The sequence below is a fragment of the Ursus maritimus genome, unplaced genomic scaffold, assembly GCF_017311325.1.
Source record: "Ursus maritimus isolate PB19 unplaced genomic scaffold, ASM1731132v1 scaffold_8, whole genome shotgun sequence".
NCBI classification, from domain to species: Eukaryota; Metazoa; Chordata; class Mammalia; order Carnivora; family Ursidae; genus Ursus; species Ursus maritimus.
Genome location: NW_024426996.1, coordinates 12,615,942 through 12,643,926, shown reverse-complemented (window position 1 = coordinate 12,643,926; position 27,985 = coordinate 12,615,942). Strand labels below are relative to the sequence as shown.

The 27,985-nt window shown below is 39.1% G+C and overlaps 1 protein-coding gene and 1 long non-coding RNA gene across 3 annotated transcripts in view; one reads left to right on the top strand and one right to left on the bottom strand.

Annotated features, from left to right (window-relative positions):
- HERC6 (HECT and RLD domain containing E3 ubiquitin protein ligase family member 6) overlaps positions 1–24,429 on the top strand; it is a 52,791-nt gene extending 28,362 nt beyond the window's left edge. Inside the window, exons 12-23 of one of the 2 annotated variants that reach the window (XM_040624884.1) lie at positions 3,183–3,372; positions 5,895–6,037; positions 8,938–9,048; positions 9,364–9,471; positions 12,643–12,801; positions 15,641–15,784; positions 17,292–17,458; positions 19,523–19,589; positions 20,649–20,719; positions 22,024–22,210; positions 22,295–22,397; positions 23,815–24,429. In XM_040624884.1, coding sequence (XP_040480818.1) covers positions 3,183–3,372; positions 5,895–6,037; positions 8,938–9,048; positions 9,364–9,471; positions 12,643–12,801; positions 15,641–15,784; positions 17,292–17,458; positions 19,523–19,589; positions 20,649–20,719; positions 22,024–22,210; positions 22,295–22,397; positions 23,815–24,026 — 1,662 coding nt within the window. In that variant the 3' untranslated portion in view covers positions 24,027–24,429. Of the gene's footprint in view, positions 1–3,182; positions 3,373–5,894; positions 6,038–8,937; positions 9,049–9,363; positions 9,472–12,642; positions 12,802–15,640; positions 15,785–17,291; positions 17,459–19,522; positions 19,590–20,535; positions 20,720–22,023; positions 22,211–22,294; positions 22,398–23,814 lie in introns of those variants that run through there. The other variant, XM_040624885.1, reaches the window with a different exon arrangement.
- LOC121101403 lies at positions 482–27,923 on the bottom strand. The gene is made up of 2 exons (XR_005833389.1): positions 27,656–27,923; positions 482–896 (listed from the first exon to the last, which is right to left on the bottom strand). It is a non-coding gene; the product is annotated as an uncharacterized LOC121101403 (long non-coding RNA).
- Between the last annotated feature and the right edge of the window lie 62 nt (positions 27,924–27,985).

Sequence of the window (27,985 nt, the reverse complement as noted above, 5' to 3'; positions counted from 1 at the left end):
GCATTCTTTGGCCCATGGTCCCATATCATTGACTTCTGCTTCCGTGGTCACAACCCCTTCTCTGAATTCTGTTCCCTCTTTCAGATGCTGGCACTTTTTAAAGCACATGTTTAAATGCACAGTAAATACAGTATTTTTAGTTTTGATATGAAAAAACAAAGCTTGACAGGTAAATAACCATTAGCAGATACGTGAAAATAGCACCAGTTTGGGAAGCAAGAGAAGCTTCACCTGGACTGGGGGAACAAAAAGCCGATTCTCTTTTTTGCAATCGATGTCAAATCTAGTTGAGATGAATCTGCTACTGATTCACCCCTTATGCTATTTGGGTCACATTTTCTTTACCTTTTTTATTGGGCTCCTTATTTATGGAGTTCCTCTTTAAGGTCTATTCCAGTTTAGTATTTTGTGATTCTGGGCTGTGTTGGAAAACTTTCACTCTACCAACTCAGGTTCATGTGCTTGCAAACTGACAACAGACTAACAGAAGAAAACAAGTTTTATTCCCATGCTTGCAGGGAGCATTCAGATGAAGAGACTCCCCAAAGAGCTAGGGATGAGGACTTATATACCAATTAATAGGGAAAAGGGAGTGGGGGAGAAGAGGCTTCTATGAGAAAACAAATGGACTTTTCAGGGAGACAAATAGGCTTTAGGGGGCCAAATGGAAGATGAGACACGTTGTGATAATATTTGTTTATGCAGTTTTTTACCCAAGTGCAAGTGGCTGGTCTTTCCCTGGCAGTGAAGCTTGCCCTCCAAGGGTATCCATGGCTGCCTCACTCCGGGAAGGCCCTGTCTTTAGTCAGATAGGGGAAGATCTGAAGGCTTCTTTCTGCATCAGCTGTATCACACATGCTTTCGGGTTAAAGTCATCTTGATACCATTTTGGGTCCCTACGTTTGGAAGAGAAAGGGGGAGAGTGTTTTTTAATATGTAGTAGACATGATATTTTTATTTTCAAGATGAAGAAGAATAGATGTTATTGAATATATTTTTAAAATAAATCTATTTAGGTTATATGGGAGTTAACTTGGGGTGCCGTTCCCAGTGTGAGTTCCAAGGAACACTGGTTTCACAGAATACTCCCTGAAAACAGGTTCTAAATGAAACAGCGTTAGGAATGCTGCGCACTATTAGGGAGTCATGACGTACATTAGCAAATCACAGGTTCTATGATGTCACACACCAAAAGAAATCTAGCTGTTTTAGCTGTTTTTCTCAAAGTTATCTGAATCTGTGACATTATTTTCCCATCTATGTCTACTAGCACTCCATAGAAATCATGTTCTTCTGGACATCTGAGAAAACAACTTGTAAGAACATTAATGTAATAATAATATATAGTACTTTTATTATTGCATATTATTGACTTTACTTAATCCTTATGACATGTAGAGATAGACACTATCCTTAAGAGTACCTAAGCTCTATTAAATCGAATAAGTGATGCCAGCTGTTGCAACAAACAACTTTCAAATCTCAGTGGCTTGACACAATGAAGACTTCTTTCCACATCATAGTCCAATGAGAGTTGGAGACGGAAGCACATGCAGGGGAGGAAAAATAAATATTTTCCCTCCACCCATCTTAGTTTCATTGGCTGGGGCCCTGCAAATTAGACTGAGGAAAGACAGATTAATAGGAGAAAAATAAACAGAAGTTTTTGGTTTTTTTTTTAGATTTTATTTATTTATGTGACAGAGAGACAGCCAGTGAGAGAGGGAACACAAGCAGGGGGAGTGGGAGAGGAAGAAGCAGGCTCCCAGCGGAGGAGCCTGATGTGGGGCTCGATCCCATAACGCCGGGATCACGCCCTGAGCCAAAGGCAGACGCTTAACGACTGCGCCACCCAGGCGCCCCTCAACAGAAGTTTATTAATGTATGCATGCTGCATATATACTCAGTGATGAGTAACTACAGGGGTGGTTAGAACTTGCTTATATTGCATCTTAGCAAACAACAATAATTTTGTAGAGACAACACAAAGGAAAAGGACTTTGAGCTTTTTTTTTTTTTTTAAGATTTTATTTATTTATTCGACAGAGATAGAGACAGCCAGCGAGAGAGGGAACAAGCAGGGGGAGTGGGAGAGGAAGAAGCAGGCTCACAGCGGAGGAGCCTGACGTGGTGCTCCGATCCCACAACGCCGGGATCACGCCCTGAGCGGAAGGCAGGCGCTTAACCGCTGTGCCACCCAGGCGCCCCGGGACTTTGAGCTTCTAAGGGCGCCAAATTGCGGGAAGGCAAATATCTGGGGATACTGATAATAGGTAAGGTCTAGCCTGTAAGTTTGTTTGTGTAGACTCTTTCTCAGTGCCTGCTCATGTCCACTGATTAAGGTTGTTACCCTTCTCCTGGTATAGGAAGTTAGAGGCAAGAGGACACCTTCACAAGGGTAATTTATATTCTGTTTTCAAGTAGATAGAGGGAAGCCAGAGATCTTGTTTTGTACCTGCTTTTTCTCACTTGTCTTCAGCTCAAAATAATCCTTCTGCCAGGCTGGCATATTTCTGAGTGGCATATTCTGTTAGCTTTCGCACCTCTGCACAGGTTCATTGAGGAGTGATCTGGGCTCCTTCTTTCTGGAGTCCTAGGCCATGGGGCCATGAAATCCTCCAGATCTTTTGTATTTGGTTGGTAGATAAGGAAAGAGAGTATGGAAGGTTCCATGAGAGGTTTTAGGGGTCATGCCTGGAAGTGACATACATCGCCTTCACTCATATCCTGTTAGCCAGAACTCAATCATATGGCCCCACATAACTGCAGGGAGACTGGAAATGCCATCTTCCCATGAGCCCAGGAGGAAAATGAAACAGAATTAGTGAGGTGAATATATGGCATTATCTCTGCCATGCTAGATTTTAAGTCAGATAGTTGTGGGTATGGATCCTTGATCTGTCAATCTCTAATTGAGTGATGTCCATGATTCACACTGTTTGTACATGTACATGTGATTTCACTTTATTTTCCTCATGCAACCCAATATAAAACAGGGGGGATGACTCTCACATAACACTTGAGGGGTATTTGGGATGCAAGGAATGATGGAGTTTGAACAGGTTTGAGGAATGATTTTTCCACTGGAAAATGGTGGAACAAACCCCTAGTCCCATAGCTTATTTTTCACTATACTTTGTATCTAATGTATGCTGCGCCCTCCCTGATCCTTTCAACCACAGATAACTACATGTCTCAGGGATAATCTGCTCAGAGCTCTTCCGTGTCGTTCTCCACACCGAGAAGCATTATCAGTTTTCCTTCTGCTCCCAGAATGTCCTGTGATGCATGATTCTGGGAACTGGAGGAGCCTGGTGGTTCCATTTGCAGAAGCTGTTTGTAAGATGAGTGACCGATCTTCACGAGTCCTGAGTAAGTTTGATTACTTTTGTCACTTTATCTGTACTCTCGGTAGAGAGTCATAAAAGTAAAAGTTGAAGCAAATTTTGGAGAGAGGATTTAAAAATACTTATATGTTGGGTATATGGTATGTGAATGTTTGAAAAGATTAACCTAATATTATTACAATTGTTATTATTATACAAAGCATGTGTAACTCTTAGACTTGGACATGGCTTTGATATCAGAGTTTAATAACCATAGAGGACCCAGTCAAGATAAATCCACACTTTAAAACTTTTTGTTCATGTTTTAAAACTTGAGACATTTTGGGGCACCTGGGTGGCTCAGGCGTTAAGCGTCTGCCTTCGGCTCAGGGCGTGATCCCGGCGTTCTGGGATCGAGCCCCACATCGGGCTCCTCCCCTGGGAGCCTGCTTCTTCCTCTCCCACTCCCCCTGCTTGTGTTCCCTCTCTCGCTGGCTGTCTCTCTGTCAAATAAATAAATAAAATCTTAAAAAAAACCCAAACAAACCTTGAGACATTTTAACCTGCAGGGGAGCAAAATCTGCCACCCAAAATGTGTCTCTTTAGCATGTGGATTATTCTAGACTATTTTTAGAAACAGTAGGCTCAGAAAGAACCTTTGACCTTCCCCCTAACTGCCTAAAAGAATTACGATATAAGACCTGCTCCAGGAAGGGAGCTATCACCATAGGTAACTACGGTAAAATATGAATTATTAGGTGTGGTAGACAGGGAGGAGCTTAGCAAAGTCTGTTAAAATTCCTCTCTGTATTCCACTGTTTCCGAATGGCCCAGCAAACATTTGTTTACCAAACATTTACTCTTTTTCATCTTCCTGTGAATTGTCTTCCTTCCTTTTGAAGACTCAGACTCCGACCCTCTTCTCCTTAACTCTGCATGGCATATAAGCCTCAATTGCCTGACTGCCTCTGGGCCTCATATTCTTCTAGAGCCCTTATACATACAAAATTAAATTTGATTTTCTGTTAATCTGTCTCATATCAATTTAATTCTTAGACCAGCCAAAAGAAACTTGAAGGGTAGTTCCTCCGCAACAGATCAGTGATAAAAAACAAATGTTAGGGGCGCCTGGGTGGGTCAGTCGTTAAGTGTCTGCCCTCAACTCAGGGCGTGATCCCAGGGTCTTGGGATCGAGCCCCGCATCGGGCTCCTCCACTGGGAGCCTTCTTCTTCCTCTCCCACTCCCCCTGCTTGTGTTCCCTCTCTTGCTGGCTGTCTCTGTCTGTCAAATAAATAAATAAAATCTTAAAAAAAAAACAAAAAAAATGTTAAACTTTCTGTTCTTATTTATTTTATTCAATACTATGGAATTTCCTTTTACAGTTTTAAGCTAATGTTCAAGGTCCAAAGCTTTAAAGGTACAAAGCATATATATAATGAAATATAGTTCCCTTCCCAGAAAGCAGTTACAGAATGGCTTTGATATCAGAGTTTGGTTTTCAAACCATCAGATATCATGGTTTTTTGTGTAAACTTTGAAAGATATGTATTTAAAAAAAATAGAGACATACTGTCTTTCTTTTTTTCTTTTTTTAGTGGTAGCACACCCTTCACATTTTTTGGCAACTTCCTTTTTCCCACTCAACAGTATATTGCAAAGATATGTTTGTTCTGTTACAGGAACTGCCTGGTTCTATTTAATGGCTTATTAGTATTCTATTGGGAGGATATACTACAAATAGCTGTTTCTAAGTTTTTGCTATTATAATAGCGCTAACATGCATTTCTTTATATGTATATAAATTTACACAGGGAAAATTCCAGAAAGCAAAATTAGTGGATCAAATTGTATGTGCATTTAAAATTTTGAGACATGTTGCCCAATGACCCTCCACAGAACTTTAAGTGGTCACCATTCACATTGTAGTCTAAGTAAATCGCATGCAGTGCAACAGGACAGCCCTGACAAAGGATGTACCAGTTTATACTTCATCAACAAATATGACAGCATCGGCCCATGATCTTAGGGTCCTGGATTGAGCCCTGCAGCGGGCTCCCTGCTCAGTGGGGAGCCTGCTTCTCCTGCTCCCTCTGCTGCTTCCCCTGCTTGTGCTCTCTGGCTCTCTTTCACTCTCTGTCAAATAAATAAAATCTTAAAAAAAAAAGAAAGAAAGAAAGAAAATGTCCTTGATGACATTGTATGTGTGTATGTGTGTGTTTGTGTGTGTTCTTATGTATGTTTTCAGACTTTTAGATACTCTATGGAATTTTCAGTTTGAAAATCATGAACTCAGTCAAGTAGTCAGGTATTAATAGGAGCTATCAGCAAATTTCTTCAGAATCTTAAATTTGAGCTTTTAATTCCAATGATACTTAATCAGAGAAAAACATTTTTTTCACATTTGTGAGTAATAAATGTCTAGGATGATATCGTGAGACAAGATATTTTATAGGTTTTGTCATCAGAAATGGAAACTATTATCTGTTTCATACATTAAAGAACCCAGTAGAAACGGGGATTTTTTTTGGAGGGTGCATATTTCTCATGGCTGATTTTATACCCCTCAGAGCAGTGTTGGGCATCTTTGCAAGAATCTTCTCTCAACAAACTGGTCCAGATGCTTAAAACTGCCATTATCTCTCAGCTGTATCACGGGATTGAAAACAGCCATCTTAAAACTCTTCTAAGAATGATGAAAGAAGTACATAAGGTAAGGGTTCCTCTGAGGGGATATATACACCATTTTACTCAAAATCTCTTAGGTTTTTGCCAATTGGAGTCTTTTGTTTCTAAAACAGAAAGAAAATGTTTCATTCAGTCCTTAGTAAATCAAATTTTTGCTTGTTTTGCTGACTGGCTAGACTATAGTCATTGACTACACGTTTTATATGTATTACATATTTTATATAATATATATTAGATCCACAAATACTCAAAAATGAGAATGAGTCAGCATTTTCAGTAGAGTACACGACATAATCTAGAAGTAATTTAAAGTTAGCATACCAGTAAACCTAATGATTGTTGGGGGAGAGGGAGGAGCCAGAGCGTTTTAAATAAAAGAGCAGAATTAAATTAGTATTGTTCAATTAAAAGTAATTAGCTAAGATAAGATGATTTTATAAATTGCTAAATGCAACCAAAAGCAATTTCACCACAAAATATCAATTCCAGTAAGAGAAAATACTATGTACAAAAGTTAGTGCTTTTCAGAAATGTTAATGCACTGATATTTCTAAAGTTGTATATTTCTTTTTACCTAGCTTTATTCAGATATAATTGTCATATAACATTGTGTGAGTTTAAGGTGTGCAACACATTGCTTTGATACACTTATACTTACTTGGTACACTGACTCATTTTATAACTGGAAATCTGTACTCTTTCACCAATATCTCCCGAATCCCCCATCCCCCAGCCTCTGAAAACCACCATTCTACTTTTGTGTTTCTGAGTTCAGCTCATGCATACATATTTTTCTTTCTCTGTCTGACTTATTTCACTTAGAATAATGTCCTTCAAGTACATTCCACCCATGTTGTCACAAATAGCAAGATTTCCTTCTGTCTCAAGGCCGAATAATATTTAGGGTATATATGCATCTTCTTTATCCAGGATGCTTAAGTTGTTTCCCTGTCTTGGCTTTTGTACAAAATGCTGCATTGAACATGGGGGTGCAGATATCTCTTTGAGACAGTGACTTCATTTCCATTGAAATGAATATATTTATTCAGATGAATATTTTTTTGAATATACCCAGAAGTGGGATTGCTGGATCATATGCTGGTTCTATTTTTAATTTCTTGAGGAACCTCCATACTGTTTTTCATAGTGGCTGCACCAATTAACACCCCCGAGTGTACAAGGGCTCCCTTTTCTCTATATCCTTGCCAACACTTATCTCTTGTCTTTCTGATGATATTCTAACAAGTATGAGGTGATATCTCATTGTGTAGCTTTGGGTTGCATTTCCCTGATGATTAGGGATGTTGAGCATCTTTTCATGTACCTGTTGGCTATCTGTATGTCTTCTCTGGAAAAACATCTATCCAGTTTCTCTGCCCATTTTTAAATCAGATGTTTTTATTTTGTTTGCTCAGTGGCATGTGTTCTATATATATTTTAGATAGTAATTCCTTATCAAGTGTATAATTTGCAAATATTTCCCCCCATTTCATAGGTTGTGTTTTCATTTTACTTTCTTAATTTATATTCTTAGATTCTTTATTTCCTGCCTTGTGTCTTTTGGATTAATTTGATTTGATAGAGGCTTATTTATTTATTTTATTTATTTTTTTTAAATGATTTTTTATTATATTATGTTAGTCACCATACAGTACATCCCCGGTTTCCGATGTAAGGCTCGATGATTCATTAGTTGTGTATAACACCCAGTGCACCATGCAATACGTGCCCTCCTTACTACCCATCACCGGTCTATCCCATTCCCCCACCCCCCTCCCCTCTGAGGCCCTCAGTTTGTTTCTCATAGTCCATAGTCTCTCATGTTTCATTCCCCCTTCTGATTACCCCCCCTTCTTTATCCCTTTCTTCCCCTACCGATCATCCTAGTTCTTATGTTCCATAGATGAGAGACATCATATGATAGTTGTCTTTCTCTGCTTGACTTATTTCACTTAGCATTATCTCCTCCAGTGCCGTCCATGTTGTAGCAAATGTTGAGAACTCGTTCTTTCTGATAGCTGAGTAATATTCCATTGTATATATGGACCACAACTTCTTAATCCAGTCATCTGTTGAAGGGCATCTCGGCTCCTTCCACGATTTAGCTATTGTGGACATTGCTGCTATGAACATTGGGGTGCATATGGCTCTTCGATAGAGGCTTATATAGATCATTGATTTTCCAGAATTTCTTCCTCTGGGAAACCTTCTTGAACCCCTCAAGTCCTTCTCCAATCAGAAACTATATCCTTGATGCCTGATTACTTGTTTTTACCTATTAGGTCCTGAGTCATGGGCTGGTAATCTATGCTCATGGGCAGCCTCATGTTTTTGTTATTAAAGTTTTATTGGAACACATCCACACTCCCTTGTTTACATATTGTGAAAGGCTGTTTTCTGCTTCAAAATGGCAGGGCTGAATAGTTGCACCAGAGACTGTATGGTCCCAAGCACAAATATTTACTGTTCGGATTTAAGAAAGAGTTTGCCAATTACTATACTAGACAGTAACCTGTGTGTCAGCAAGGAGAATTTATAGCTTATGTTTTATTCCACACCTGACATAGTATGTGCTAAATTAATATTCATTAATTAATGGAGAAGGGGCTAAATTTGTCAAAAGTACCTTGGATTTTTATGGTGCTTTTATTTCCAAGATCTAGAAATTGTCTCCAGTAAATCTGTGCCCTAAGAACTGGTTTACTAATCTCCACTGCCAACATCTATTATCTTTTACAGTATTTATGAAACTTGGATAAATTATAGATCAAAAAATGGAAGCTTTATAGAACTCTATTTTATCAATGACAAATGCATTGGGTTTATAGAGCTCTTTTCTAATTATCTATATAATAAGCCACATATATAATAGATTGAATCATTTATTAATAGAAAATAAAATTCACAAGTCATGTTTTCTTTAAGGTAAACACAGCTAACTGTCGACTACCAGAAAATACTTTCAACATAAATGAATTCTCCAATTTGTTGCACCCCTATGAATGGCCAAGATTGTTCTTCAGGGATAACAACCTGGTAAGAGTAACATTTTTATTTCTGAAAATTTCCATACTTTATAGGAGGACACATTAGTAGCTAGGTATCTCATTGATAAATCAAGATTTAAACATTTCTTCATTGCAATGCTGAATTGCTAAATTAGATGATCACTGAAAACTAAAAACATTTTCACTCACAAATGTATTTCCTTAGAAAGTTTTTCTAGGTAATTTGAATTCTTAAAAACAGACTGCAAAAAGTATAGAGGGAAACAATTTAAAGTAATGAGGTAAAGGAATGAAGTTTTTTTCCTTTGGATTATTAAAACTATTATCTCTTGTTACTTTTTAGATACCTGCAGAAAAGCCCAGTCCCTTTACTTTCAGTGATTTTCCATTTATTTTTAATTTGCTATCCAAAATTCTATTATTACAAGCTGAGTCCCGTTTGAAAATGCTGGTATGTATGCTCTACTTTTTTTTTTTTATTATGCAAAGTCACAAACATACCCAAAATAGAGATAATGGTGTAATGAGCCCCATCACAAAGTTCCAGTCAAAATCAACATTTTGCCACAATTTCCCCATTGATCACTTTTGTTGGTTTTATGGTTAGTACTATTTTAGCTGAAGTATTTTAAAGCAAATTCCAGGCCCAATTTCCTTTCACCTCTCTATACTTCAATGCGTTGTTTCTGGTTGTTTCACTCTTATTCATGCTGAGATTCATCAGTGGGTTTGGGTGGTGATCATATGATTCTTCTGTTGTAATGCTTCCCATCAACGTTGTATTTAATAATTCTATCCATTGTTTTGGTTGAGGTTTGCAAAATGGCGTTATTTCTAATCTTATCATTCCTTCCAAAGTTATTAACTGAATTCTGTAAAGAACTTTTCCTCATCAACCAGGGCCATTTGGTTACATTCATATAGGAAAGTAGAATGATGCTTAATCCTTTCTCTTTAATTATTAAATGTTGCTAAATCACTGTACATAGACGTTGTACTAATTTACGTTACTACCAGCAATGTACACACTATAATCAATGCAGTGTTACCAAGCTTTCTGCTCTTTTCCAATTCAACAGGTTAATCATGATATTTTGTCTTAATTTTAATTTGCTTTTCTCGTTATTATATAATGTCTGAGTTCTCACTTTCTTTAGATAATATCCATTGTTTTCCTTCTATGAGCAAATACTGAAATGATCTAGTAACTGCTTTCTCTCTCTCCCATCCCTCTCCTCCTCTATCGAGTTTTAGTTACTATAGTGATCTTAGTGTTTGGATTTTGTATCTGCTTAAGAGCTTGGAGCTAGATATGTAAGCTCCATTGGATTTTTTTTTATTCTCAGATAATGCCTATGAGTCAGTCGGTGAGTTTATTCTGTTTTCCATTTACTCTTTTCCTTCTGCTTCTTTTCAGGTAGTCGTATTATTCCCACATAACATTTACATGCTATTTCATCTCTCTTGCCACCATCAACGTTAGTTCTCAGTTACGTATTTGAGCGCTCACCCCACTCCCAGACATTATGCTAAAGATTTTCTAAACATGTTTTAATTGCTGAAGCCTGTCTAGGTTATTCCTCAGAAAAGGTTCCTATTATCTATTTATACTTTAAAAACTCATGGGAATCAGAAGTCATCATACCCATTATTTTTCTTAATAATTTAAAGGATACAGGCCATCTAGGTGAAACATGGAAAAATTTGGGACATCACATGCAGAAAAGGAGCCACTTCAATTATAAAACATTTCCTTGATACTCTATTAATTATGCAGCTTATGTGACATTTCCCAATGATTCATGCCCCATAAATCCATAAATTCCAGCTTTATTTATATTAAGCAACCTAGATGGACAAAGTACATCCTCCTAAAAGCATTCCATAGATAAAGACTCTCCCTCTTGTTACTATTATTAGTGTCTGTCATCGACATGTTTACAAGATTTGAATGGGTCATCTCTTCTTTTGTTTCCCAGCCACCTCCTTTTAAGTTTTCCTAACATCCCTGGTAACAGGAGAAATTATGTTTCCTTTAAACAAGTCCTTCCCTCTGTGGTATTTCTTCTACAGCAATGTTCTGTGTAGCAGATATACTCTTAGTGAGGGGTTAGTGAGGGCTGTGTGTAAGGTGGAACCAGGCAGACTGCATATCATGATAGATCGGGAAAGGTTTGAGTAGAGGAAAACTCTCAGTTGTAGCTGTCATGGGTGAAACTGGAAAGGAGACTCCACAATCCTGACCTCCAAAGGAGAGATGATGGGCATAGTCAAAACTGTAAACTCCAAACTATATTCTCAATTCACATGCATAAATGTAGAAAGGAGAAACAAATACATGGAGAATCGGAGTAGAGGAACTGGAAAATAAGATAAAATGCAGGTTTCCTGCCTAATTCTAGGTTGGGGCTACAGCAGGCCACATGTAGCTCTCCCTGCTATTGTCAGTGGAAGATGTTGCTGGCCACTCCCTGTCACTCTGAGCCCCGGGTCATGTTGCTCAGCAGTCAGTATTGCTGAAGTGTCCCAGAGTTGTAGACTCCTGGGCCACCAGAGGAGATGAACTATAATCAGGAAGGACCAAAAATGGCACCTGTTCCATCTCCCTACAAACCTGGAACTTCTTTACAATTAACATCTTCGGGAAAAACCAGAAGAATCTAGTGGAATCACATATAATTTCTCAGGATATAGTAGTGGCAGAGATCCAGGACAGGCTTTCCCAAGCCCAGAGTCACATGCACGCTTCTCTGAGATGCTTGTAGAGTGCTCTATGGGCAACCACACCCACCCTGGAAACCTGGAACAGAATAGCTATTATCCACCTGTCTTGTTGTCACTATTTGTGGGACAGGTCCCAAAGAGAGCTATTTTGGTTTATGAGTCCTAATACTCCTTTTTGTTGTTAGGATATAGCAGAAACCCTAGAGAAGTGTTAAAGTTCAAAGCAAGGCTAGCAAGTCCAACACTGGATTTCTAATCTGAGGGGGTTCAGCAGAAATGAGATCCGGACTAGAGTGTAAGGAAATGTTGAAAAGTCAGAAAAGCTAAATGGAAGTATGTGTAGGGTGACTGAGAGCAAAGTGAAAAGTGAGGCCGCCAGTGGCATATTTTTAGGGCGCTCCCCTCAAATCAGGTAGATGGATCACACTTATTTGAACAACAGTGGATCTTCTCTGAGCAAGTCTTTCCTCTGATCTTTTTCCTACGTTTAACATCATCCTTGAGCTCCTAAACTACCCTTATATTCTTGAGGCTTAATGTGCTAAAACTCTGCACCTTAAGACTGATGGTGGATGAATGTCTCAGTGTATTGAATACCACTATTGCCTTTAACGATCATTTTTACTACAAGTGAGATAGCTTGTAATTACTTAGCTGTACCTCCATGGTGACTAGTCCCCTGTATATAATAACTAGATGGCATGGTTTCACAGATTCTGTGATCTCCTTATCTTCCATAATGCAGTATAGATATGATGCCCTTTTTGCTCAAATAATTACAATCTGAGTATATATAGCAATAGTAGGCTTAAGCGTATGCTATGCAGACTACATTTATTTGAAATAGTAAACACTTCCCAGGGTTCCTATGAGATTCCTAAACTATTTCTTTTTTTAGGACTTAAAACAGAAAGTATACCTGGATTCGGGGCAAGTGATTCTGCAATACAATGAATCCCCTCTATTTACACTTAGAGTCAGACGAAGTCACCTAATTGAAGATGCTCTGCGTCAGTTAAGCCAAGTTAAAGACACCGACCTCTGTAAAAGCTTAGTGGTAAAGTAAAAGTCTCTTTGGACATTTTTACTAATGTGAAAGGGAAACATTTATATAATATAGCAAAGGAAGAGCCTGCTTTCACAACTATAGTTATCAGCTGTATGGTTTCAAGAATTCTAGGGTGCCTGGCTGGCTTAGTTGGTAGAGCACGTGACTCTTGATCTTGAGGTTGTGGGATCGAGCCTCACACTGGGCAAAGAGATTACTTAATAAGTAAAAAATAATAATTCCTTGCTTACCCTTTAGAGAAAAGCTATGGGATGTTTAATTGAGTATTGGGATTATGTGTAAACTATTCATTACCTATGGCTACAAAACTGCTGCATAATGAACCATCCCAAAGCTTAATGACTTAAAATGACAATAAATTACTATAGAGATCTGAAATTCAGCCAAGGATCTGCTAATTTAGATTGAATTCACTTGGGTGGATTTGTAGTTTTTTGTCTGCACTCGTTTACATGTTTGGGAGTTGGCTAGGAACTGGCTGATCTAGGCTAGATTAAGCTTGGCTGGGGCAGTTTGGCTCTGCTTCCTGTGCTTTTCATCTTCCTGGGACCGGCAAGCATGTTCTTCTCACTGCAGCGCCAAAGGTATAAGATAGCAAGTCCAATCACACAACTAACATGGCTTTAGTCAAAGCAAGTTGCGTGGCTGAACCCAAGTCAAGGGATGATGAAATATACTCAGCCTCTTTAATGAGAGCAACTACAAAGTCACACGCAACAGACATGGATCAAGGAGGGTAAAGCATTTGGGCTATTAATGCAATCAACAAGCAGCAGGTAGAAGATAGTGTTCCTACGTTTTAGCTCTAGTTTTAGTCATAGAGTATCCCCTATATTAGTTCTAATCCTAGTCATCTTTCACTTTATCTTTTGTGGGTACCTGTAGGGTGTTTACTATGTTTATCTCAGGTCATTTGCCCTATTGAGGCCATAGAATAATGAGTAACTCTTTAGGTAAAAGCTGGACTCTGTCCAGAAGGGAGAGGATTTTCCTGACAACAGCCATGAGAGGGAGACTTAGGTTCTCAGATAAGAAACCAGAACCTAGAGGTTGGGCTCAGGCAAAAGAGGGATATTTCCCACCCTGGGACTAAATGGAAAACAAACTATTTTATAAGCCAAGGTTCTCAGATAAGAAACCAGAACCTAGAGGTTGGGCTCAGGCAAAAGAGGGATATTTCCCACCCTGGGACTAAATGGAAAACAAACTATTTTATAAGCCAGAATTTGTAGTTGTATATTTCCTTCTGTATCTACTTTCTTTTAAATCTTGATTATGAGGAAATCAATAGAAAATTATTCTGCCCACAGGAGATGACAAAGAGGTAGGAAGGTGAACTTCAAGGTAGATCCAATCAAAATATAGACTCTGAACAAGGCAAGGTTGTCAAAGCAAATTATGTGTGGGTCCTGACCACAGTGAAGGCAGACTTGCTGGTTTAAGTGAGCAGAAATTGGAAAAGTGGAAGTAAACTAATTTGTTATTGGGATATCAAGATGGAATGTAAAGATGGGCCCTTGGAGATGAGATGATGGTCTATGGCCAAGGAGTCAGGTGATCGGTGGCAGAGATAAGATATTCCAGGCAAAGGGGAAAGAGAATGCTTAGTGGGGCTTAGTGATGCTTATATTAAAAAAAATAAATAAAAAGCTGGTTATGCATCCAACTCTTCATTTTGGCTCAGTTGTGATCTCAGGGTCATGGGAACAAGCCCCGCATTGGGCTCCACACTAAGCAGGGAGTCTGCTTAGGACTCTTTCTCCTCTCCCTCTGCCCTTGCCCCCCTGTGCTCTCTCTCTCTCTAAAAAATAATGAATAAAAACAAAATCTTTAAAAATAAGTAAATAAAAAGATAAAAAGAAATTGGCCAGGAAAGGAAGTAGAAAGTAGTTAGAGAGGTAGGAGGAAAACTGGGATAGTACTGGCCACAAAGACCCAAGGTAGATTTTAGAGAAGGACAGTTCCTGCAGTATAACTTTTAACAAATCTAGAACAGTTTTGGCTTCTCAAACTTCATACTTGGGTTGGTTAAGCTACCATACATGTTCAGTGTGAATAGTGTTTAACTTGGAAATATTGTAAAAAAAATAATAATTTTTTTCAAAAATATTTTAAAAAAATAAATAAGGGGCTCCTGGCTGGCTCAGTCAGTTGGTAGAGCATGCAACTCTTGATCTCAGGGTTGTGAGTTTGAGCCCCATGTTGGGTGTACAGATTCCTTAAAACTAAAATCTTTAAAAAAATAAAATTAAATTAAAAAGTAAATAATAGTAGAACTGAAGAAAGAAAAAGAAAAGGACAGTTCATAATGACTTCCCACATAAGAGCTATGGGCAGTCTGCTCTGATGGTTCCTTCAGAGGTGCTAAAGCCAGGGGGACTGGGAGGGTAGTTTATCAGAAGTTCTAATGAGGGAAGAGGCAGGAGAAGCCAAATAGCTGTTGACTGGAGCCAAAGTTGTAAAGTCTGAATGATGAGATGAAGATAGATAGTAAGACAGAAGAACCAAGGACCTGAAGCACATCAAAATGTGGTTCAAGACTCTGGTCAACATAATTGGTGAATGCTGAGTCTTGCTAGAATCCCTCTTCACTTGGTTCGTGTGGCAGTGGAAAGGACTCACTCACACACACCAAGCTGACAATAAGCAGGGGGGGCATCCACTGCTCAGCAGGAAACTGAGGGAGAACAGATTGCAGTGAGGTGTGGGATTGAAGGGGTATGGGATTCCAGGAATCCTGATGACTGTGGGAGGTTTGAAACTTTTCCCCAAAGATCAACGCATTGTATTTTAAATCTGAGCCTGTGAATGTGTTCTTTTTCCTCAGACTGAATTTATTAAAGAAATTCATTCTGGGGGGTACGGGGTAATATCCGAGTTCTTCTACTGTATATTTGAAGAGATGACCAAGACAGAATATGGAATGTTCATATATCCTGAAGAGGGTTCCTACATGTGGTTTCCTGTCAGTGTAAGTCTTTTATTTTCTTACAGTTTTTCAGAACAGAAAAAGTATACCATATACTGCAACATGAAAACCATAATAATAATGTAAAACCAGGTCATACAGAGAGCCTTGCCCCTCAAGGTAAGGTCCACAGAACAACAGAACAGCAGCTCTGGCAGCACTTGGGGGCTATGAGAAAAGCAGAATCTCAGGCCCCACCCCAGATCAGAGCATGTATTCTGTAAGATCCGCAGGTACTTCTCTGCATGTTAAATTTTTAAACAGCTTTTATGAAGTGTAGTACGATGACCTACACGTCAGGTGTCCAATTTGGTTAAGTTGTGATTACACATATACCCATTGAAACTATCACCACAATCAAAATAATGAACATATTCATCATTCCCCCAAAGTTCCTCATACCCTGTTCTATTCCCACCCTTTACCCACTTCCTGCCCCATGCCCACACCGACCACTGATATGATTTCTGTCATTATGGAGAAGTTTGAATTTCCTAGAATTTTCTATCAATTCTAAGATTTCTATTCCAGGGCTAGCCTTGCTGTCAGCAGGTGAATGACTTTGGGCCACTTAGGTAATAGCCTCAATCTACTTGCCCTATTTACTTACAGCGATTGTGAGGATAAATGTTAAAAATGCATTTAGAGGGATGCCTGGGTGGCTCAGTTGGGTTAGTGTCTACCCTCGGCTCAGGTCATGATCCCAGGGTCCTGGGACCGAGTCCCGCATTGGGTTCCCTGTCAGCGGGGATCCTGTTTCTCCTTTTGCCTGCCACTCCCCCTGCTTGTGTTCTCTCTCTCTGACAAATAAATAAATAAATAAAATATTTTTTAAAAACGTATTTAGGATTTTCAGGCTAGTGGTCTCTTGGCTGCACTGTAGTGATGGTCTGGCAAGATGTGGCCAGTGTTTTCCCTCATCTGGGACTACAAAGTGCAGAGAGAAGAGTGAAGCCCGTTTCATCAGGACTCTTTCCTTCTTCCTTCCACCCACCTTCACGGTCAACAACATCAGTCACCTTCCCTGACCCATACGCTTGTCCCTGTCAGCACACCGAGGCTGAGGGCGGTATTACCGAAGGGGACATACTCATCCTACACACACGACATGCCTCATGCACAATGGAAGTGCAGATAAAGTGTACTCTTCCTTCTGCAGTGGCTTTTTTCTACATGAATTTGAAGGCAAAGACTATAGAATTAACCTTGGCTTATAGGGCTATCTGAGTTTGTTTGTTTTTGTTATTCCAGATATGCTGTCGGTAACAAAAAGTAAATTCATTTATTTAATATTCTGAACTGTTAATTTGTATTTTAACTTATGGAAGAAATTTAAGTTGTATTAAAGCCTACGTAAGAACCTCAAACTTTATTTTCCTGAAGCCCACTTAGTTTCTAATTTGTGACTTTTAGAAAAGGGACCCAAAACCAATTTCTACTAATCTAATTATCCTTTTGGACTATTGATTACTTCTAATACATTAGGGATTTTTTTCTTCTCCTTTTCCAGCCTAAATTTGAGAAGAAGAGATATTTCCTTTTTGGGATACTGTGTGGACTCTCTCTAAACAACTCAAATGTTGCCAACCTTCCTTTTCCACTGGCTCTGTTTAAGAAGCTTCTGGACCAAAAGCCATCATTGCAAGATTTAAAAGAACTCAGTCCTCTTCTGGGGAAGTAAGTAATGTTTTTCCAGAACTACAGTTAAGTCTCAGTTATTCAGGAACAAATGATGTTAATCACACACATACATACAAAGACAAGGTCTTCAATTTCAATAAATGTATATACTCTTGATGAATTTGAATTTTAGCCTGACTTATAATAAAGTATGCCTTCAAAAATAAAGAAAAGCCAAACGCTCTTCTAATTATCAACCCACAACAAACAGAGCTCTGGCCTAGTATCTTGAATTCATCTAGATGGAAACAGTACACAATTTTTTTTTTTTTGAAAGATTTTATCTATTCATTTAGAGAGAGAGACAGAGAGCACAGGTGGAGGGGCAGAGGGAGAGGGAGAAAGAGAAATCCAAGCAGACTCCACACTCAGCCCAGAGTCCAATGTGGGGCTCAATCCCATGACACTGAGGTCATGACCTGAGCTGAAATTAAGAGTAGGATGCTTAACCACCGAGCCACCCAGGTGCCCTGGAAACAATGCACAATATTTTTAATGAGAATCATGCATGCTATATTTATTTTAATAAATCATATTTAGTCATTTAATTAATTAAATAATTTTAAAAAAATATTTATTTGACAGAGGGAGAGGGGCAGCGAGAGCAGGAACGCAATCAGGGGGAGTGGGAGAGGGAGAAGCAGGCTTCCCGGTGAGCAGGGAGCCTGACGTGGGGCTCCATCCCAGAATGCTGGGATCACGACCTGAGCTGAAAGCAGATGTTTAACGACTGAGCCACCCAGGTGCCCCAATTAAATAATTTTTAAACGGAGAGAGAAAGAGCACAAGCAGGGGGAGCAGCAGGCAGAGGGAGAGGAAGAAGCAGATCCCCCCGTGGAGTAGGAAGCCAGATGTGGGGTTTGATCCCAGGACCCCGAAATCAAGCTAAAGGCCAATACTTAACCAACTAAGCCACCCAGGTGCCCCTCATATAATTTATTTAAATATATCAGCATGTCATCAACTTTATTTTTTAAGTAGTGAAAAATACTTGTTCTAACTTAAAAGGCAAACTATATACTGTGAGGAAAATATTAGCAACATATATGATAGACAAAGGATTAGTATGGCTGATGTGTAAATATACATATGGCTGAGGGTGTGTGTGTGTGTGTGTATGTGTGTGTGTATATATATATATGGCTAATCAAAAAATGAAAATATGCTCAACATTACTAGTACTTGAGGAAATATAAATGAAAATGAGATGTCCTTTTTCCGCTTACAGACTGACAATTTTTTTTTTAAGATTTTATTTATTTACTTGACAGAGAGAGACAGCCAACGAGAGAGGGAACACAAGCTGGGGGAGTGGGGGAGGAAGAAGCAGGCTCCCAGCAGAGCAGGGAGCCCGATGTGGGGCTCGATGCCAGGACCCTGGGATCACGCTCTGGGCCAAAGGCAGACGCTTAACTGCTGAGCCACCCAGGCACCCCCAGACTGACAAATGTTAAAAAGCTTTTCATAAAATACAGAGTTGGCAACAGACTGGGGTAAAGGATTCTCTTCTCAGGTACTATTAGTATGAGAATAAACTGCCTAGATTTACACTGTTGCCCTGGCAGTCCAGAGAACAGGGTTTCTCAACCTTGGCAACACTGAGATTTGGGGCTAGATAATTCTTTGTTGTGGAAGTCTGATCAGGGCACTGTAGGATGTTTCACAGCTAATGGGCTGCTACCCACTAGATGCCAGTAGCGACCTTCCCCCTAACTGTAACAACCAAAGATGTCTCCAGGTTTTGCCGAATGTCCTCTAGGGGACAAAATCATCCCTGATTGGAAATCACCAGTCTACAGGAGGGGCTCCTTTCTGTAATTTCCATCAAGACACAGCAGTGTCTATGTATTAGCAGTGGCCCAACCAAACTGTAAAAAGAAGTTAACTCTAGGAAGATGGAGTGGGAAGGTAAGGACATTTACGTGGCATTTTATACACTTCTATATTGTCCAAGATTTTTTCCACTGAACATTTATTATTTTTGAAATTTTAGAAGATCAAGAAATACAACTTTTTATTATTTTAATTAAATATAACTTTTTAAATGAAAATTTTCATCAGGAGTTTGCAAGAAGTTCTAAATAATGAAGCTGATGACATTGGAGAAGAACTTGACATATATTTTTCTGTGAGTACCAATGCAAGTCAGATTATAGTTTAGCTTTCATCTGTTCTTTAGAATAATTTTTATTATATTACCTTAAATATGGGATTCCTTTTTAAAAATATTTTCCATCCTGACCCCTTGGGATTCCTTTTTTGAAGCATATTAATACTTCTGTATTGTATGACTTTCCTCCCACCTGCTCCTTCTTTGATACCTTATGTTTATATACTCTCAAAGAAAGTGAAAATACAGCAATTATGCAATCAGTGTGAACAATGTAAACCACTAAATGCTTAAGACTATATACAACATATGCTAGGGTAGGCTTTTTAATTTTTATATGTATTTAAAAGGCTGAACTCCATAAATAATTATTTAGTTCCCAGTTATTTATAGTTATAGGGAAGAATGTACTGCAATAATGGTATTGTGGTTGTGTTGGGGAGGAAGAGTTTATTCTTTCAAAGTCCTTTTGGTTGGACTAAGAATCAGATTGACCTGACAAAGATTAACAGGGGAAAATCAAATTTAATTTTGTATGTATAAAGAATACACACAGACATGGAAATTCCGAAGACAGGCAAAATGAGGTATGTCTGTCATTCTGAACTAAGGAGAAAGGGGGTAGGGGCCTGGGACTTCAGAGGGAAGAAATGCAAGTTACAGGAAGATGAAAAAGAGCAAATGTTTGGTAAACAAATGTTCGCTGGGACACTCAGAAACAATGGGACAGAGAGGACTTTATCAAATGGGCCTTGCTAGGTTCCTCTCTGTCCACCATGTCTAGTTCAGAGTATTCTGTAGTTTCCAGTGGTGATAGCTCTCTTCCTGGAGCAGGTCCTCTATCTAAATTATTTTTAGACAATTGAGGGGGAAGTAAAGAGCTTTTCCTGAATCTGCTGGAGGGTCTTAAAGTTTTGTTTTCTTTTTTTCTGATTCTGCTGGCTTTTGATTGCTTTCAACTCAGAAATAATCTTCATGCAAGAGTGGCCCATCATGGGGCAACCTGCCCGTGGCCCCTGCAGTTGCATTATTCAGACTTTTTTTCATTTTTGGTACCTGAATACATTTTGGTTACAGATATCCTGGGACAAAAAAGATGTCAATTTAATTCCAAATGGGATCTCTGTACCTGTGGACCAAACCAACAAGTAAGTTTTGAGACTTAGAACATCTGCTATGAATACACATGTTTGTTATCACTATAATTTATACATGTATTTTAGGTTCTCAGATGATCTTTTTAGCTCTTTATCTCTGAGAAAGATAAAAAGGTTACAGGGTAAGAGAAGGGGGAAAAAGGAATCGGGATTAAATATTCCCTTTGCAGAACTTTTCACTAATTATTCATTTAACAATTATTTTTGAGCCCTTTCTCTGTACCAGATCCTGTTCTGGGTGCCAGAGATACAGACATGAAACGGACAGACAAAACCTGGAGCTTAAATTCCAGTGGGGCAGAAGGACCATATATAAATAAATAATTATGTCAAGTGACGTCAGATAAGGATGAGCACTGTGACAAAAGTTAATTAAGAGATTTACAGTAGTGTTACACTGGAGCCAGACTGCATCCGCTTGTGAGAGCTGATTGTTAAATTTTCAAAAATGTTGAGAGTTTATTATTAAGCTATTAGTAGCATGAAATCAGCAACGGTGGGAATATTTACACCACAGAACCGGCAAATGCTGCAAATGAGGGTTCCCTTCCATCTTCTTCTCTTTAGAGAACTGGTTGTTAACCATTTACCAGCACACCGCTGGTTCTAGGGAATGGCAGAAGGGGGTCAGAGGGGATGGCCCACAAAGCTGCTCAAAGGGTGGGAGACTATGTTCCTGGTGGCTGTCTGGTGAAATACCTCCAATGAACAACCCTGCCGTCAGGAAATTCATCATGGGGGGAAAAGACAGACTTCTGCAGAAATAATTTCCACACGGTGACACATGTTGAGAGAGAGGAGGGAGGGGGGATCAGAGAACCAACCCTGAGAAAGTCATGTTGTTATGGACCTCTGATGGGCAGAAGTCAGCAGGTAAAGAGGGAGCACTGGTGTTGTGACCTAACTGTAAGAAAGACAGGCAGCCCCCAGAGCTGAAGGTCAAAGAATCAAATGCCAAGTGGGAAGAGGCTGCAGTGTCAGACAGGAGTCAGATCAGTTTGGAATTTACCCTAAGGGCAATGGAAAGAAAGCCTTTTAAAGATTTTAAGCTGGAGAATTATGTATTCAGATGACTGCTTTGAAAGTATCTCTTGGAGGAAAAGGGCAGCAAAACAAAGTTAGTCCTCCTGCTACATACTTCAAGGTTCCTTCCGCTGACCACAGGTTTTTACTTCCCTCTGAATAATTTACTTTTCTTTCTCAGTAGAAGTGGTAAAAAGGGCAAAGTAGAGAATATTTTAGTCAATGGTAAAGTATGTTTTTTGCTTTTTTTTTTTTTTTTTGCTTCCCTCAAGGAAAGAATATGTTTCTGCATACATTGATTACATTTTCAACACCTCTGTAAAGGCCGTTTATGAGGAATTTCAGAGAGGATTTTATAAAGTCTGTGACAAGGAAGTACTTTTCAAACTTTTCCAGCCTGAAGAACTAATGACAGCAGTGGTTGGAAATACTGATTATGACTGGGAACAGTTTGAAGAGGTTGGTGATAACCAAAGTGCCCCCACTTCTTCCAAACAACTTCTGTATATTCCCCCTAAAAACCACTTTTCTCTCTTTCTCAAGAATTCACGATATGATCAAGGATACCACAAATCACATCCTACTATACTGATGTTTTGGAAAGCTTTCCACAAATTAACTTTGGAGGAAAAGAGAAAATTCCTCTGTAAGTATAGCTGGATTTATAATTATTTATCTCTTTGAAAGATAAATATTTGCCATGAAGTCATTATTAAATGCTTTTTTACAGTTTATTTATTTAAGTAATCTCTACACCTAACATAAGGCTTAAACTCACAACCCCGAGACCAAGAGTAGCACGTTCTTTCCACGGAGCCAGTCAGGTGCCCCACCATGAAGTCATTATTAATAGTGGGTCACACAGGTTAACAGCAAAGACAGGCTTCCTAAACCAATGTTCTTTCTCCTATATAAGTCTGCTTGCCCATTAAAAAAAAAATGATAATAAAAAAGATATTGCTAGTTGCCTCCTAATCAAGCCTTTACTCTCACATTCCTATCTTTATTTATCTAAGTCCTATGGAATTAGGACCATGTATATTTCTCTAATACTATTTTAGAAATAATGCCAATAGCAATGGCCACTGATGATAATACTAACAGCCTTTATGGTTTGCTTACTCTATGTTGGGCATTGTACTGACCACTTCATATCTGTTACCTTCCTTTATCCTAATAGCCATGTTTCGAGGTACGATACTTATTTTTTTCCTCATTTCAGATCTGAGGGAAAGAGGCTTGATGCATTTAGTAGCTTGCCTATATTCAGATAGCTGGTGCGTGTGAGAAACAGATTCTGAACCCAACAGGCTGATCCAAAGCCAAGGCTCTGAACCACTAAACGGTGGCCTTGTGGTACAAGACCTTCTCTTGGCGGGAACCCTAAGGTTTCCCCAGGACAGATTTAATGACTTACTCTCCACCGCTCGTCCCATTTTTCAGTCACTCTGGAGATATACGCCTTCTTGCTATTTTTGTTCCTCCTGAGGACACTGGAGGACAATTCCAACTTCACAAACCTAAGCTGCTTCCCCACAAGCCCAAACTACCTGTCCAATCTTCTCTCTTAATGGGAAACTTCTGCTTCAGCCCATTCATTCCACTGTCTGTGCATTCAGTGAGTTTACTTATATCTTCCTACCTCTGGCTTTATCTTGGCTTTCCCCCTCTGCCTTGAAAGCTTACCCAACTCCTTTCCTGGAGAACTAACTTGCCAGATGTGACCCCTGTAGTCTATTCCGGCGTCCCCAGCCAGGTGCTGCATCAGTCTCAGGGCCTTCGTTAGCCTCTTCATCTCAAACTTCCTAGTTGAGCTAAATTAAACGTCCACATATCTTGCTCTTCTCTTTTCATGTATGTGATTTTCCCCAGTTAGACCATGAACTCACCGAGGACGAAGACCAGATCTCATGATTTTTCTGTGTTTCACATGGCTCTGTGTGGTTCTCTCTACACAAGGGTGCTCAGTAATATTTATTGAATGAAGTGATTCATTTCTTCCTTTTCATTTTATGTTTTGCTCTTTCTATGAAATATCTTAACCAAAATGTATTCCTTTCTAGTTTTTCTTAAGGGAAATGACAGGCTGCATGTAAGAGACAAAGAAAAAATGGGAATCCTATTTCGCTGTCCCGAAACTTTCGGTGAAACAGATTACCCTAGAGCACTGACCTGCTATAATATTCTGGACCTTCCTAAATATTCTACAATGGAAAAAGTGGAGGAAGCCCTTCAAGTAGCCATCAACAGCAACAGAGGGTTTGTCTCTGTCTAAGTCACAGAGCAACAGTGATCCCAAGAGTTTCTGTGAGGCCTCAGAGCTTCAGGCCCTCATCCTTCGACTCTTCTGTTCTTCCTTAGGTCTAAGTAGCACAAGGGGTTGATAGGTTTTAGGTAGAATTAGTTGACAAATGTTGGGATAAACAATAAAATGATGAATCAAGAGTAATTAAAAAAAAGTAATTTTTAAAAATGAATCAACATTTCTTGATCCCTGAATTTGTTATCAGAATGTTTGCTTTTTACTGAATTATTCCTGAACAATAATTATCATTTAAAAATAAACTGGATATTAAAAGCTAACAGATCTTTTTAAAAATATTGTATATCTAATAAACATTGTCTGCAAATGTGAAAGATATGCTGAAGCTTGAAAAAATAAAAGTAATTCAACATGGTTTTGAGGCATGTAAATGTATATTTTATATTCTAGAATGTCTCTAGAATTTTGATTTTAGCCAACTGCTGAGTAATTTATTTGAAAAATCTAAATGTTAAAGGATTCATTAATTCTTTGAGTAATTACTTATACTCAATATTGTGTTCCTAGAATTATTCTAAATGCATATATCATCATTTGGTTAAACACTGAGCCCAACAAGGAACTCCTGTCTATTGGTAGTTGGAGAAAATGAAGAGCATGAAATATGTCTTAGCAATATGGCTATGGAATGAATTAAAGAAGGGAGAGAAATATGGCTGTAAGTGGCCAATGAATTTTATAGACCAGTTCTACCTTATATTAAATTTTAAACTGTAAGCTATTCTATAAATGCCTGTTGTTATGGCAAACCATACAGAGAAGCCTTATATCGGTGGCACTTTTGGAAAGGAAAGACCATGGGGTGTAGTTCATGTCGGGGTGGTGATGTGGAAAGAGGGCAGGATCACCAGAGGATAGACAGAACAGAGATAGAGAATTCACTAAAGACACTAGAATGTGAGGGGGTCCATAGGAGCACAAGCCTCAGTGAATCCTAAGATTTATTTTGGACACGTCTGGTTTCTATAATAAATGGAACGGAGGCCCAGATGTATTCTATCTGAATTTTAAGGTAAAAGGTAATCTCTAAATCTCAGGGATCCCTAGGCACTTGACTTTTAGGTTGTATTTTTCAGGCCTTTCAACTCCAACATAAATTTTTCTAATGCAAATGGATGAACTACTAAACATTTAAGGAAGAGAGCATAGCAATTTTTTTTTAAAGATTTTATATATTTATTTGAGAGAGACAAGGAGAGAGAGAGAATGAGTAGGGAGAGTGGCAGAGGGAGACGGAGAAGCAGAGTCCTTGCTGAGCAGGGAGCCTGTGTAGGCTCGATTCCAGGATGCTGGGGTCATGACCTGAGCGCAAGGCAGCCGCTAACAGATTGAGCCACCCAGGCACCCTAGCCTAGTAATTCTTTACATACTCTTCCAGAAAACAGAGGAAGAGGGGTGCCTGGTTGGCTCAGTCAGAAGAGCATGCAACTCTTGACTTGGGGTTGTGAGTTTGAGCCCCACGTTGGGTATAGAGATTACTTAAAATCTTAAAAAAAAAAAAAAAAAAAAAAAAAGGAACAAAGAAAACAGAGGAAGAGGGAACATACTTCCCGGTTAAGTATGATGTTGGCATTACTCTAACGTCAAAACCAGACAAAGATATTACAGGAAAAGAAAACTACAAATATCTCTCATGAACAAAAACACAAAAAACCTTTTCCAAGATTTTAACGTATCAAACATACCCAACAAAATATAAAAAGGATAATACTTTGTGGCCAAGTGGAGTTTAGTCCAGAAAAGGACTTAAAAATCTATTATATCTCACTGTAATAAGACAAAGAAAAATCATAGAATTACCTTAGTAAAGGCAGAAAAAATATTTGACAATTGCAATAGCCACTCATGTATGATATTCTTAGCAAACCAGGACTAGAAGGAAACTTCCTCAACCTGATAGAACCTACAAAAAGCTAACCTTCTACTTAATGGTAAAAGACTAAATGCTTTCCTACTAAAACTAGTAACAAGGCAAGGTTGCCTCTCATCACTTCTAGTACAACATTGTACTAGAGGTACTAGTCCGTGTAAGAGGGCAAAAAAAAAAAAAAAAAAGACCTAAAGATTGGAAAGGAAGGCATAAAACTCTCTTATTTATAGACCACATCGTTATCTGCAGAAGATCCTAAGGGATCTAAAACAAAACTAAACCAAAGCAAAACCTACTAGAAGTGTTAAGTAAATATAGAAAAGTCTCCGGATTCAAGGTCAATATATAAAAATTAACTGCATATGTATTAATAATAATCATAAATTGAAATTTTATAATATCAAAAGATAAATATTTGAGGATAAATGTAACAAAACACGTTAAACTGTACAGTGAAAACTAGAAAATATTGCTGAAAGACATTAAAGAAGCTTTAAATTAATGGGGAAGGGTACCTGGGTTAAGCCTGGGACTCTTGATTTCCGCTCTGGTCCTGGTGTCCACCTCATGGGACTGAGGCCCTCATCTGGCCCTGGGCTCAGCCGGAGCCTCCTTGACACTCTCTATCCGCCAACCGCACCCCCCACCAGGGTGAGTGGACGCACATTCTCTCTCTCTCAAATAAATAAATCAATCTTAAAAAAGAAATTAACGGGTAGAGATATGCTCATGGACCCAAGAATCAGTATTATCTTCCCCAACTGATTTAATTTAGTGAAATCTCAAAATCCCTGCAGTCTGTTTTATAGATATTGATAAACTTATCCTAAAATATATATGTAAATGAGGACTTAAAATAGCCAAAACAAACAAATATAATAGCCAAAACAACACCGAAGAAAGGACAATCGTGGAGCCTTTGAATGAACCTAATTATTTTGAAATTTAATTATAATCTACAGTAATCAAGGCAGTGTGGTCTTAGAGTAAAAATAGATATATAGATCGAGGAGACACAGTAAAAACCATTCCAGAAATAAATCCAATTACCCATAGGCAACAGAGTTTTGACAAAGACCCTAAGGCAATTCAGTGGTGCAACTGCTATAATTACAAAGACTAACAATACCAAATGTCCTCAAGGGTACAGACGGACTGGCGCTTCCATAAATTGCTGGAGAATGCATAGCACTTTGGAAAGGTCTGGTAGTTTCTTATATCATAGCCACGTATGTTATTTACCATATGATACAGCAATTCCATTTTTAAGTGATTTACTCACAAGAAATGAAAACAGTTATCCATCCCAAGACTTGCTCACAGTCATAGCACCTCTATTCACTGTAGCCCCGAACTGTTAAGAACTGAAATGTCCATGAATTGGTGAATGGATGAACAGCTAATCGTTTTATACCCATATGTCATAATAACATTCAACAACAACTACTGACCAACTACTGGTGAGACACGGGATTAATCTCAAAAACATTATGCTACGCGGAGAAAAAAACAGACACAAAGACGGCACAGGTTGGACTCCATTTGTAAGGAATTCTCGAAAAGGCGAACTGTACTGACAGAAAGCACAGCAGCGCTTGCCAGGCACCGCGGTGTGGGCGGAGGGACTGACCGCGTCGCTCTCGATTTCAGTTTCCTCGCGGACCTGCGGCAGAGCCCGAGACCGAACGCTGAACAAACCAGCTTTCCTTACCACAATAATTCCTGGAAATTCTGCAGGTCCGCCTGTGTCAGTGCTCCTCCTAGTGGAACTGCAGTGTTTCTTCCAAGGCCACCAGGTCCAGGCGTTCAGGTGGCCACGGCTCGCCCGGGGACACCTCCTCAGCCCTGCCCACCCACCTCGTCATCTGTCAGCACCCTGTTTACGCTGGCAGTCTTCCAAGCCCTCCGTGACCCGCTCGAGTTTCCCTTTCCTTTTCCATTCCGCCCCCTAACAAGAACAACGGTTTCGTTTCCTAGCGGAACTGCGGGCTCCGCCCCCAAACAGCACGTTGCGAGCCTGGCGTCTGAGCGGGGGCGGAGT